The sequence below is a fragment of the Homalodisca vitripennis genome, chromosome 3 (assembly GCF_021130785.1).
Source record: "Homalodisca vitripennis isolate AUS2020 chromosome 3, UT_GWSS_2.1, whole genome shotgun sequence".
Classification (NCBI taxonomy): domain Eukaryota; kingdom Metazoa; phylum Arthropoda; class Insecta; order Hemiptera; family Cicadellidae; genus Homalodisca; species Homalodisca vitripennis.
The window spans coordinates 95,412,827-95,426,771 of record NC_060209.1 but is presented as its reverse complement, the minus strand read 5'-3'; the positions used below and the strand labels follow the sequence as shown (position 1 = coordinate 95,426,771).

Genomic DNA, 13,945 nt, shown 5'->3' with positions numbered 1-13,945 from the left:
CAGGAGACTGTAATATATTAGATTGCTTTATTTTTTAATTGGTTGTAAGATTGTACTGAATCATATAAATAAAATGTAATAAATAAATAAAATAAAAATCTTAGAACTGCCATGAAAGGGACTTAATATGAAACGAATATTCAACACTTTGAATTACAGAAGGATTTGTATTGGCAAAGCCCTGGTGCGAGCTTAACATGGCAAGGTGTAGCTTTCTTATGTTGCATGTATAATTAAATTTAAGAACCACAATAAATTAAAGAAAATAGATAAATACTAAGCTGAATTTTAATTCTTATCATAAGACTTAATTATTCTATAATTATAGAAAAAAATGAATACTCCAGACAACCACAACTATAAGCACCTTAAGTATTAGGCAAAAGGAAAAACATTAAATAATGCGTTACCTTTCTAGTGGCTAGTGTATGCTTCACCAAATGATAAGTTTGTTCTTCTGCTTGTTTAGAAGTACCCGACTACCCCACACAGATAGTAAACACGGACATGTTATTTAAGATAGACACACATTGTACGCACAAACAGGAGAAATATCGTATTAATATTCTGTCAGCTGACCAGCAGCAATCAAAGAGATCATCTCTTGAACATCGAGGCTTGTTACGACCTCGACAGACTTTAGCTCGAATCTACTCGAGAACGATTCAGACAAAAGTTCCGTGTCTGTTTTTAATTCCTTCGTTGTCTTCCTGTCTGATGTTGTCCGCACTTGCACTCAGTCTCCGCACGTTGTTAACCGGGGTCCGCAAGGACATCGCTCTAGAACTGTTTTTAGCATCTATTTTACATTTCAGTGGTCTAATCACGAACGAGGATCCGGAAGAAATTGTCATTCGATTTTTCGATCTCCTGATCGGTCCTTTCTTGATCTTAGTACTCCTAAACATGAGTGAGTCCTTCCCACTGAGGGTACGAATATCACTGCACGTGTCGTAGTAGAGTGGGGTGCAACAGGACCCGGAGTGTAAGATGGCTCTGAAGCCCGCGCGGAACTTTCTGTTGAAGAAGGCATAGAGGATCGGGTTGATACAGGAGTTGGACGCCCCCAACCATTGAGCGAACGGCAGCAAATTGTCGATCAGCGACTCTTCAACTCCTCCAGGAACGATAGGTCCGCCCAGCTTGATCCTGGTAAAAATGACGTAGAGAGGAAGCCACGAGCAGGCGAACAGGATGATGACGACCAGCAACATTTTGATGACCTTGACTTTCGACCGGTGTATCAGATTGTTTCCGTTGCCATGAGGTTCGCCAGGCAGGGTGCGACAGCATACCCGACGCCAGATGAGGAAGTAGCAGACGCTGATGAGACACAACGGTAGCAGATAACACATCACCAGATTCGCCACCACAAAATAGACGTTCTCGCTGTACGGTGTAGGCCAAGACTCCAAGCATGTCTGCTCAAACAAAAAAACATTAGTTCCTACAGAAATCTTGATAAAAAAGCACAACATGATGAGATGCAAAATACATAGAAAACCATAGTATTCTCTTTTTTCATCATCATCACCTTAACATGAACTTTTCAGTTATTTGCTAATGTTACTCTGTGTGTGGGCCAAAATTTATGGCACTTCTGCGCACATTAAACATCAAAACAAGATTGACAAGAGGTTCGTTACCCAGTTGGAACTAATAAACACTGATGAGAAAGGTGGCAGAATATATCACAACACCACACTCAGGAGATCTTACATACGTTCCGCTGTTGGTAAGTGCTCCACGATGCTCTACTAGCAAAAAGATATCAAAACCTGTTACAACTCGATTACAGGTGTTTCACTAACTTTGACATTTGTAGGGTTCACAGTGGCATAGCAGAATTATATTCTGCATCATCATATTCACGACCACGAAATGTATATTCTCCTGGAATGACTTGTGCTCCAAGATGTTCTGCTAACAGAAAAACAGAAACATTATTTAGAACGTACCGCCCAATGAGAAACTTGCAGAGACTGATCTGGCACAGCAGCAGAAGATACCGTAGCAGCCGTTTTTTATGGAATATATCTTCTGTTGCATTTTTTGGGAAAGGCTGAGCATTTTATTCCACACAAACAAAGTAATATTAATGAGAAGCATACCTATATACCAACTGTGTTAGGATTGTACCTAAAGTAAATAAATATGAGATATGTAATACTTTGATAATATTGTTTAACAGTGCTCAATGTTTCACAAAAGTGTATTTTATTTCATGAGTGTATTGCTTATAAACAAATCAGGATTCCTACTCTACTTAAACACTCAGTAATTTTGAAGAATTCCAGAAAATGAAGAGATATTCATATGAAAATCACGTATCTCAGAAATGGTTGGTTAGCATATAAAAAGAATTGGCTCTCTAAGTATTATACTCGTGTTACAGCTTTTCAGTCCATATCGTAAGAAATATTTAAATATTTGAAGTAAACTATTCGTAATAAATTCGCAGAAGTGGTTTGCATGATTATTCAAGGCATATAATTAAGATGTTGAGCTTCGTACTCATCACTGCAATTTCGCCTTTCCCTGACGTAAATAATTCTGAAATACTCATGTAATGTAAATCTCACAATTAAATTCTAGGAAATTATTGTCTAAATAATAATGTTATTGTCTATTACAGAAAGTTCACATTAAATATCTGTTGTTGTGATTAGAGCTTGTGTAAACGGATCTAATACTATTCGTAGAAAATAAATCATATACCTTTTGGAATAAAAATAAACGTATTTTCCTGTTACGGAAATGTCTTCCTTTCGAAATTCAAATCGACTTCGTCTTTCCTGATTTTAAAGGTACAAAGAAATAGCATGGAGTACTCTCTGTTTTCAGAATAAGATACTTTATATTCTTAAAAGTTTTAATCTATAAATTCAAGAAGGTTAATTTTTTTTAGTAATCAAAGCCGAATCATAATATAGCTCACCTCAAAGTCGCTGCCCTCGTAGAGAGTCTGGAGCTTGAAGAAGACGGCCCAAGGAAGAGTGATAGTGAGAGAGAATATCCAAATGATAAGCACGGCCGTTCTGCAAGCTCTGGAAGTCATTTGCCACCGGAGAGGATAGCAGATTGCCAAGCATCGTTCTACGGAGATGGCCACGAGAGTGTTGATGGAAGCATTCACAGAAACTCCTTGCAGGTACGGGATCGTCTTGCATAGAAGCCATCCCATAGTCCAGGCTAATAACAATAATATATTGTGTTAGAGACTGCCAAAAGCATTACTCTTCGGAGATGGCCACGAGAGTGTTGATAGAACCATTCATAGACACTCCTTGCAGGTACGGGATCGTCTTGCACAGAAGCCATCCCATATTCCAGGCTAAGAACAATGATAAATTGTATTAAAGACTGCCAAAAGCATTACTCTTCAGAGATGGCCACGAGGTTGTTGATGGATGCGTTCACATACATTTCTTGCAAGTAGCGTATGGTCTTGCATAGAAATAACCCAATGGCCGAGACTGAGGACAAATACATATTGAGTTAAAGATTGCCAAGTCAGTGACGATATACGAATATGGCTTTTAATTCAAATTAATTCCTTAATCTCGTGGATATAAAGTGGCTTTCCTCTACGTGTTTTACTGCTGTTTAACGTAACAAATGTACCTCTTTGACATTTATATTTTATTTATTTATTTTACATTCATTTATGTTTTTTATTTTTTATTTCAATTTTCTTTGACATTAAAGTTTTCAACGTAAATGTGTTTACTTTATGTATTCCATTGGTAAAATTTGGTACTGATTTGTAGAACTGTTTGAAACGATAACAGGATGTCCTAGATTTATTATCGTGATATGTTATAAGAATAGATCATTGGGTTTTGAGGGTTAGAATGTGTCCTCTTCTTCGGTTGTCATAAAACTTAATATATAGGGTTAACAACATATGATATAACTAGAGATGTATCATAGTTTAATGAAATGACTGCGGTGGACGTACATTATTTATATTCTGATGTCCTAGAGTCAATACATGACTCGTTTACCAATGATGGCGTTAAGCAAGCAGAAATAATTTTATGGCGATAAACTCACAAAAGTAAAAAAAAATAACAACAATAAAATGTGTACGTCAAAAATTTAAGTGTAAAACCCTTTGATTCATTAAGTGTCACAAAAATAACATTGTACAATGGCGGCTCACAACAAACAATAACATGATAAACAGAAGAAAAAATTGGTGCATTCCGTAATGTTGTACATTTGATACAATTCATAGTTAAATAATTTTGTTATATTGGTAACCAAAGTAGCCTGCAGTCCGTAGCACATCAGTATCTATTCTGGATAAAACACCTAACGGAATTTAGTAGCACTACCAAGAAGCACTACCAAAGTCAATGAATGAAAAGATATGAATTAAAACATTTTCCAAAAATTGAATTTTAAAAAGCGTAATTAGAATTTTTTAAAACTGATATTTGATCAAAAACGTCACATAAACTTGTCGAACACAAGGCAGATACCGTGTGTAAGGCTACCTGTTGTCTAAAAAAAGTATAGTGGTATTTGTCCTGATTTTACTTGAGTGTCAAAATAAATCTATGAAACCCTAGATTTCAAGTTTTAATTTTAATAAACATTGACGCAATATTTTTATGCACCATGAAGTTGCACATGTATCGTTTGAGGTAACAAAAATATCAACGGTTATCGGACTGACAGGTAATGTTAAAGCTCATTATTAACTTTAAGTCTTCGTATTAATCTTAAAATAATTTTTATTTTACTGAAATTAATGTCACAAGAAGATAACGAAAAATGTTACTTTTTAATAAAATGCAATACAAAATTGTCTGTATCAGTAATTTTTATCTTAAAGGAAATACTGATGATCAGTTTAAAACCAGACGCTTAGTTATAAACACCATCGTTCAGTGATACACAAAAATCAGTAACACTACGTTTCGAGATCTGCAATCTGATCTATTCTTCTTGAAGATAACTATCCTAACACATAATTAAAAACTAAGTTAAAATATACAAATCATAACAGAGCGTTGTGACACTTTTAAGTCCGGAATAAAAATCACTATGTTGTGGGTCAACTTCACCAACACTAAAACATGTATATAATAAAAAAATATTAATAAAACTGAACTACAGAATACCAAACATGGATCTCGAAACGTAGTGTTATTGATTTTTTGTATCACTGAACGATGGAAAATGTCCGGAAAATTCTGTTTCCTTCACAATCCTTCAATCCTCGAAAACAAACTTCAAACAGAGGATAAAGAAAATGTTAAATATTACGCATCTTTTTACTAGTCGAAGAATAATTTCGATAGATATCTCATCATAGAGATATAACTGATAAAAATTAACACGAATTTTAGTTTTAGTGCTAATTTAGTGCTAATTCAGAAACATTTTTTTCATGAAAATCAATATTTAAGCTTTACAATACAAACGTTAATGGATTTAGATGAGCATACAATCTTTAAAATTAAATATATACCATATATCTGCGGTAGCTAATAAGGGCGTAATCGTGCATGTGGTGCAAAATGTTCTTATGAGTAGGGGAGGGGTGCTTCAGTTAGTACATCCTGCACTTCCTGCAAGCGTTCGGCAGAAATCCAATTGTCGACAGTAAGGCGTTGCCCTCAGTGTCTGCTACACAGAACACAATCTTCTAGAATACTCTTCGTCATTTATCAGTCTGATTACTGTGGGCAAAATAGTACAGTTATACCAATCTTATTTTTACCTAAGTTCAGAATGGAGAGCTGGAATAGGTGGCTGAAACATACCTAATATCATTCATAAAGGGAATTCATAAACAAGTTTGGCTGTTTCGAAATATTTTGTGCATGGAATGTAAAGATAAGTGCTGAATAAATAGGAGGCGATAAATGTAACCATACAAACATAAGAAATTACAGGACACATTTTGATGTGTTTTCATTATTTTATATTACATTTAATTTAAAGTCGATGTATCAATAGGTAGATCAAATTTTACTGAAACTGGACTTTAGAAGGAGGGATGATAGTCATGTGGTTTAGATGTAAATGATATCTACTGTAATAAGGCGAAAAGGAAACATAATGGCGGTGTTATTTTATTTATAAACTAGAAGTTATCCTTAGCATTCTACGCAATTTCCTTTTGAATAATAGGTATATCGTAGGTATATACTTTTTAAATGGCATAATAACCTCCCTTGAAAATGAACAAAGGTCACTGGAAATATTTCAATCTCCTGATTTACTTCAGAATAATTTTAATTTAAGTTTAAAAAACAAATTTGAGAAGCACTGAAGTCGGAGAGCGAAACAGTTTTTATGAGTAGGGTACCAATGAAATACATTCATCTTTCAGGACATTTCGTAATATTTTAACGAATAGCTCTAAAAATTTCACTAACTCATCAACAGGCAAGAAGGGAGGAATACTAAGTCAGTTGTAATCTTAGTGAAAGCAATTATGATGGAATATAATGAACTATACTGTGTATAGAGCACAGGCCCTACGATAATTGTTGAACTGGAAGTACACTTGTCTGTAGTAATCAATTAATATGTAATAATCAATACGGATTTTGAAAATATCTTACGTCAAATGATGCGCTGTTTCAATTTATGAATTAATTCCCTTTTTTTAGACCTGGCTAAGGCTTTCGGTTATTCAAGACCGTAAATCGCTTTTTAACAAACTCGAGTGTGTTGATAAAAGGAACAATATTAAATGACTTAAAAGTTATTTAGCGGCAATACATCAGTATTGGTGCGTATAAATGAATCGTAGAGCAATGTGCAATATATAAATTTAATAACGGATTTATGCATGATACATGGCACCAATTTAGGACCATTCTTATTCATGGTTTAAATAAATAGCTTAGGAAGAGAAAGGTGAAATATATTTGTACATAATCAACTGCGTTGTACTCCTCTATGGGACGTGGTGAACAGCACGGTCGAAGTAGATTGGTCATTACCAAGAATTGGCTGGACCTAAACCGGTTGATTGTTAATATTGGTAAAACCAAATATGTGGCCATATCTCCCGCGCTGCAGGCAGCCGATAAACCTTTCACTAAGATTACACGCTACACCGTGAACTATTGTACTTGCTGTCAGTTTATATGTGGGGGTTATTTTTTAAATTAACTCACCTGGGCAGCGAAAATTAAATAAACACATAGTAAATTACGAACATTAATTATTGTATTCAATACATTCCCGAATGTTTCAAATCTAAACCAACTTAAAACTGTTTATTGTGCTATAATATAGCCACTTGTCCCATACGGTATTGTAACACGGAATGTATCCCACTCTATTGTAATATGGCCACTGGAGGATACTCAGTTTTATTCAAAATGGTTTCTGACGACGAAATGCACTATGTGTTCAGTAATAGAATGTTTTTAGTCTGTGAATAATGAGATATTGCCATCCTTGATTTATCCCAGCTCCGAAATTGATGGCCTGTTCAAAATAAGCTGTTTTGCGATGATAAACTTCACTATGTAAACGTGCGATATTGCCTCAGCTTGCTTGCTGCTATGTGAAAAATATAACAAAGTTTAAATCAAACCACACCAGAATCTTGATGTTATTGACTTTCGGATTAAAACAGCTCAATACAAGGTTATGATAGAAAAAATAGTCAATTTGAAATAAATAAGTTTTCTTAAAACTATTTTGTTAACACTATAGTAGCGATTGTTCACATATGAATAGGAAATCGATGTAGAAAAACATTTTCGGGTTTACTGCGGTTTTCGCTGAAATTTTAATACTTGTATAATATTTACAACAACATTTAATTGGAATAATATTTAATCTCGTTGTTTAAATTAACATGGTTTGTATTTGTGTCTATCTGATAGTTGATATCTGATAGTTGTCTATCTACTCTATTCACTATAGGCTAAGAAGTAGAATGAGATAATTGCTCCCAATTGGGAGAGATAATTTAATTTAACTTCACCTGAAATCACTTGACATGCTTTGTTCGTTTGCCCGACCCAATCTTCTAAAATGTGACCCCGTGTTCGGAATGCATCTCTATTTACTTTGCCGAGTGGTTGTCTCGTGGAGCTCTTTTAATCGTAATAGTATTTACACAAATTAAAAATCAAGGTGAGGGATATCTTGAATTGAACCCCCCTCCCTCGATGGCAGTGAATGTTGTCGTGAAGTGTATCTTCAAAGTTGGCTGTGACTCTAATTGCCCGTCTCTGGGCACCGAGTCGACCCCGTGAAGGATCCCTCCGGTAAAAGAAGTTACGTCATCCGTTGTGTGTAGCGCGTGTGAGTGTGAGGCCGTTTTTTCAATCACTTTATGGATTATTTTCCCAATCACGACTGTTTGCTTTTTAAAGTAAAAATAATATAACCAATATATTTAATTGCCTTTATATTTTTATTGCCATTTTCATAAAGTACATTACTACCTCCCTTAGTTAAAATTCCATTTAAAACAGTATAAACGACATAATATGTGTTATACAGGGTGTCCAAAAAGTCCCGGGTCAGTTAAATATTTTTCAAAATATTTAAAATAGAGCTACAAAACCCTACACAAAGTTACTGGACGTAAAAATCTATGTTATCACATATTCAGTGATCCACTACTTCTTCAGGGGGGCGGCCCGCCAGGAGTCAGAAGAAAATCTTAAATGTAAGCATAGGTTGATATGCATATCAAATAAAAGGTATTTATTCGTAGAGTACAGAGCCGCAAACCCGACCTCAAACGGATAATCGAGTCAAAAATGACAGCCGTTCAAAGATGGCTTGAGTTTGCAACTTAGGTTAATGTAAAAAATAAACTGATGAGCTTTTTGATTTTAACTTTACTAACCCAAAACTCCGATCCCTCTCAGAAATAACGAAACTTATTATTCCACAACAACAATTAATTGTAAACAGTTTTGGGTTAGCGGGCTGCCCCCCTGAGGAGTATCGGATCACTGAATATGTGATAAAATAGATTTTTATGTCCAGTAACTTTGTGTAAGGTTTTGTAGCTCTATTTTAAATATTTAGAAAAATATTTAACCGACTTGGGACTTTTTGGACCCAAACTCCAGCCATCTTTGAACGGCTGCCATTTTTGACTTGGTTATCCGTTTGAGGTTGGGTTTGCGGCTCTTTACTCTACTAATAAAGACTTTTATTTGATATGCATATCAACCTATGCTTACATTTAAGATTTTCTTCTGACTCCTGGCGGGCCGCCCCCCTGAAGAAGTAGCGGATCACTGAATATGTGATAAAATAGATTTTTATGTCCAGTAACTTTGTGTAAGGTTTTGTAGCTCTATTTTAAATATTTTGAAAAATATTTAACCGACCCGGGACTTTTTGGACACCCTGTATATTCAGAAATTATGGGTGGTATACAAAAAATATTTACGATCCCATTATTTCAAATTTATTGCAGAATTATCCTGGATTCCTGTTATAAAAAAGCTTGCATTTTGCATAGTATCAGTGGATTACTTGGACATAAACAATTGTTAATAAATGGTCTCGACTCTGGGACCCTTGACTCGCTCTTACATTCGTAGGAGTTCACACGCTATTTTTGCTTATATTCGTTCTATGGAATGTCCATACTAATTTTGTTTTTAATGTACTCAAAAAGTTATGTAGTGTTCACGAAAATAATATGTTTGCCCACTTAGCACAGATATTACTGGAAAACTTTCATGGATCGATATTCATTCAATTGAATAGTAGAATTTAATTAGTATAATTGAATAGTATAATTAATACAATTGAATAGTACAAATTTCTACTAAGACGAGCAAGTTTGATAGAATCATTTACTTTTGCAACATCTGTACTACATCATAAGGTCCGTCAATTACCACAATAACCGTGACAATTCAGACATTTGTTCACCCTAACACATTGGAATAGAAATTGACTTAAAATATGCGGCGTCCACAGCTCACACTACATATTGTATATTCATAGCTGATAAATTATGCATCACTGGTCTTGGCAAACCCATCTATCATACTTTATTTTCATTCCCTAGCTACTGTTCATTTAAATTTTAAGTAAGCTATAGGAAAGAGTTGAATAATTACTATGAAAGCACTATATCCTAAGTCTTCATCATTTTTTTCAAATACAGTGACTCTCAATAATCCAGCAGCTATCAGACCACGGTATTACCGGACGAGTGAAGACGCTGGATTATTGGGAGGCAATGAGTAAAACTTCTTAAAATGTTCAGAATTACATTAAATGTACATATTACATCGAAACCTAATCAAAATTACTATTACACTATCGTGTACTAAATTTAAACGAAAGGCATTAGAATATTTTCTTTAAACATTTTTTTACGTATATAATCACTGGTTTTTATTAGTGCTATACTACACTAGAAGTAAACATAACCTTGACTTAAGATGCGTTAGATCTATTCCACTGGAGTAAAACCTTTCGATTTTCTTTGCTTCTTGGCATAAAAAACCTTAATAATTTCTCTTAAAACCTGTTTAAAACAAGAATATTACCAGCAGACATTCTGTTTTATTCTGTCCACTTCACAAAAGTTGTAAAGGCATTCATCGCAGCAATGTTATGACCCATATCAAATTCATTTGGGAGGTTAGCTAGCATATCGCCTTTATTAAGTCTCCTTAAAATGTTTTTCTTCTGAAGCAGAGTTAGAGTTTTACGTTTTCGTGTATACTGAGACATTTTTCACTTGATGTCTTAAAATATAAATTAAGCACTAACTACACTAAGCAGAGTACAATAACACGGATAACCCTGGTACTGCGATCGTGCACAGCGGGTAAAATACGAGATAACTGAGCGAACGTAGGTTGTTTTATTACAGTAACACTTTTCAGTAACGCGTCTCACCTTAAATCCTCCATTGCACGCCCGGCAAAAAACGCCGGATTACTAGAGTACCGAACTAGCGCAATGCGGGATTATAAAGGGTCTACTGTAATTACTTATTGGCTGATCATGAAATTATTAACTTCTTCCCCTTCCGTTGAATATAACTAACGTACATGGGAGGAGTAATTTGCCTTAGGGGTCTTTCAGACGGGGCTGATGCGGTTGAGTATGCGGACACTAGGCTTATATATTGCCATGTTCACGCGAGCTCATTCTTCCGGGTGTTTCTACCGCTTTTATACTTCAGCCAATTTAAGTGTATCGTAACATGAGCATTGTTCAGTGAACTTTAGGAATTATGGATAAACAAAACTTACAACTGTTGTGCCTCCTGTGCGTAAGAAGAAACTGGAGGAACAGGCTTGTTAGGCTGACCACGTTATTCTGGATTGGGATAAATATGGTGAGTATAGTATTCTGCACAGAACCCTGAACAAGAGTATTTATAATACATGTGAATACTAGAAGTAAATTTGTGAATTGTCAGTCATTATATAAGTAAATATACGTAGTATCGTAAGTACAATGACCTTACACTTTAAAAATGTACGAACAATTAGCACTAAAAAACTAAAAGATCTATGAAATATGTAACACAAACAAACTGATTATCCATAATTTAAAACTTCGGTCACAAAGTAAAATGCCTTGCTTATGAGGTGGTTTCTGAGGGAAGCTCTAAAAATCTGACGCTGCTTCACGCTTCAGATGGATTGGAAGGGCATTGAAAAGTTTCATAGCGGAATAATAAGCTCCATTGAAAAGTTTTATAACGGAATAATAAGCTCCTTCCTGTATAGTTTAAGTATATGTATTGTATAATGGTAATCAGTATGGCGCAACAGTAATATTTTTAAACTTTTACCGATGTTAATAGAGTTTTGAGGAACTTGTAGAAGACCCCAAAACGAACATTAGGGGCAGTATTGAGCCTGTGGATAGACTAGTTATTACTTTGGGAAAGTTTATTGTTATAAAAAATAAGGATACAAACTATGAAAATATACCTACGTACTTTAAACGATTATGTTCTAGTTAACAATATTACATATACTGTGTGTAACGGCTATAACGTCATTAAACATGATGATTATATCTTAAGGAATAGTTATATTGAGCTCAACGTTTAGATGATAATGGGTTATCAGAGCATAATAAGAAAGTTTAAGTTAATTTTGTTGTTTGATGTTACGAGTTTTGTCCATATAAAAATGCGTATTCCGATTTCAAACTATAAGGCACATTATTTTTGTTAATAAAAGACCTTAAAAACGTTATTCTTGATTTATGGTCAAAAACTTATAGTAGCCCCCATTTTGAAATTTTACTTTGGGGAAATTAAGTTTTGTTAACAATTCTTTATAGTCTAAAATCAGAGTAAAATTTATTTATCAACAAATATAAATTAGTCCGGAATGGTCCAAATACCGTGAACAACAAAAATAAGTCTTCATACCCTGCTCATTAGGTCTTTTTCCGAAAGTTTTGAAAAAAATTATACTACGTCAGCCTGCCTGACATATAGTATACCATTTCTGGATTAGCTTGAAATTTTTATAAAATAACAAAAATCTTTTAAACGTTACTTCGGTTGCTTTTTGCTGTTTAGCAAAGCTGTGATTGTTTTACAGAGTTCAATAATAATTTAAGGGAAATAATAGATAGTTGCAACTTTTCTAACACGTTCTACCGCGAAGCATTAAAATTGCATCCATTAATGGAATAAATGTAACAAACTTTGACAAACTTTCATCATGGAACCAAGGATTCCAAATTATCACACACGATTTGGATTCCATGTCTCCACACTCAAGATGGATACATGTCTCCACACAGGAGATAGACTACAGGTTATTAAAAACGAGATAGACTACAGGACCAAACACACGAGATAGATTCCAGATTATCACACTAGAGATGGATTCCAGGTCCTCATACACGAGATGGATTCGAGGTCCTCAGACACGATATGGATTACAGGTTGTTACACAAGAGATGGATTACAGGTCCTCACACACGATATGGATTACAGGTTATTACACAAGTGATGGATTCGAGGTTCTCACACACGAGGCGGATTCTAAATCCTTACACACGAGATATATTACAGGTTATTACATACGAGATGGATTACATAGATTTTTGTAACGTTAATGGTGCGTAATGTCCTATAGCTTGTGATCCATTCAAATCATCCATTATCACCAATTTATTTTAAATAAAGATCACTTAGTGTAGTTATGTTTCCCAAGTAAGTAATTTATTTCTACCAGCAATTTCGAGTACATTATAAAAAAGGCTATAATGGATACGGATGCCAATTTTTTAGCACCTCATGTTAGGATACAAGGCGTAATCTCAGGGTTAATGAGGATAATCCTTTACAGAGTCGATATTTTAAGTGATTACCCACTATATATTTTATGTAACGAAATAAATACTTATTTGCTATACATGCATGTGTGTTCACAGTTTGAAAAAAAAAACAAACTTTTCGCTGTAAACTGTTAGCTAGGAATCGTTTAAACATCTCGTGTCCTATGAAAATTACAGCCTATACCTGATCAATTAATTGTTTTAGTCTTTTGCGGAGCTGCTAAAACCTTACCTGGCAGTTCTACCTCTCATACTTCAGTGGTGTGCAATAGCAAAAAATTTAGCATGAAAGTCAAAATCTTTTTACATTTTGAAAGATGTTTCTGAAAATCTCATTAGCTTTTTATATATGTACTGAAAATATTAAACGTGTCCCGTATTATGTGTTTCAGATATAATAAATAATTTCTATATCGTATAATTTTTAAAGCGTAATAGTGCGAAATTTATGTGTAACAAATGTTACTAAAACCACTAGGTTACCAGACGCGTTTTAACTAATCATATTTTACATGATTTACTAACTAAATATTAGTTAAAGTAATTTCCGAGAAAAAAATTCAATAGGAAAGATAATTAAAATGGTTCACTTCAATTCTAAGATAAAATTAGCTTTAAATTTATTGCAACCGTTATATTTTTAAAACAGTTTTTTTTA

General features: G+C 34.3%; 1 protein-coding gene across 1 annotated transcript in view; it reads right to left on the bottom strand.

Annotated features, from left to right (window-relative positions):
* The window catches only part of LOC124358685 (neuropeptide SIFamide receptor-like), a 41,590-nt gene that overhangs the window by 9,399 nt on the left and 18,246 nt on the right, over positions 1-13,945 (bottom strand). The window contains exons 3-4 of the mRNA XM_046810987.1: positions 2,939-3,192; positions 411-1,421 (exon numbers count right to left, since the gene is read on the bottom strand). Coding sequence (XP_046666943.1) covers positions 666-1,421; positions 2,939-3,192 — 1,010 coding nt within the window. The 3' untranslated portion in view covers positions 411-665. The remainder of the gene's footprint in view (positions 1-410; positions 1,422-2,938; positions 3,193-13,945) is intronic.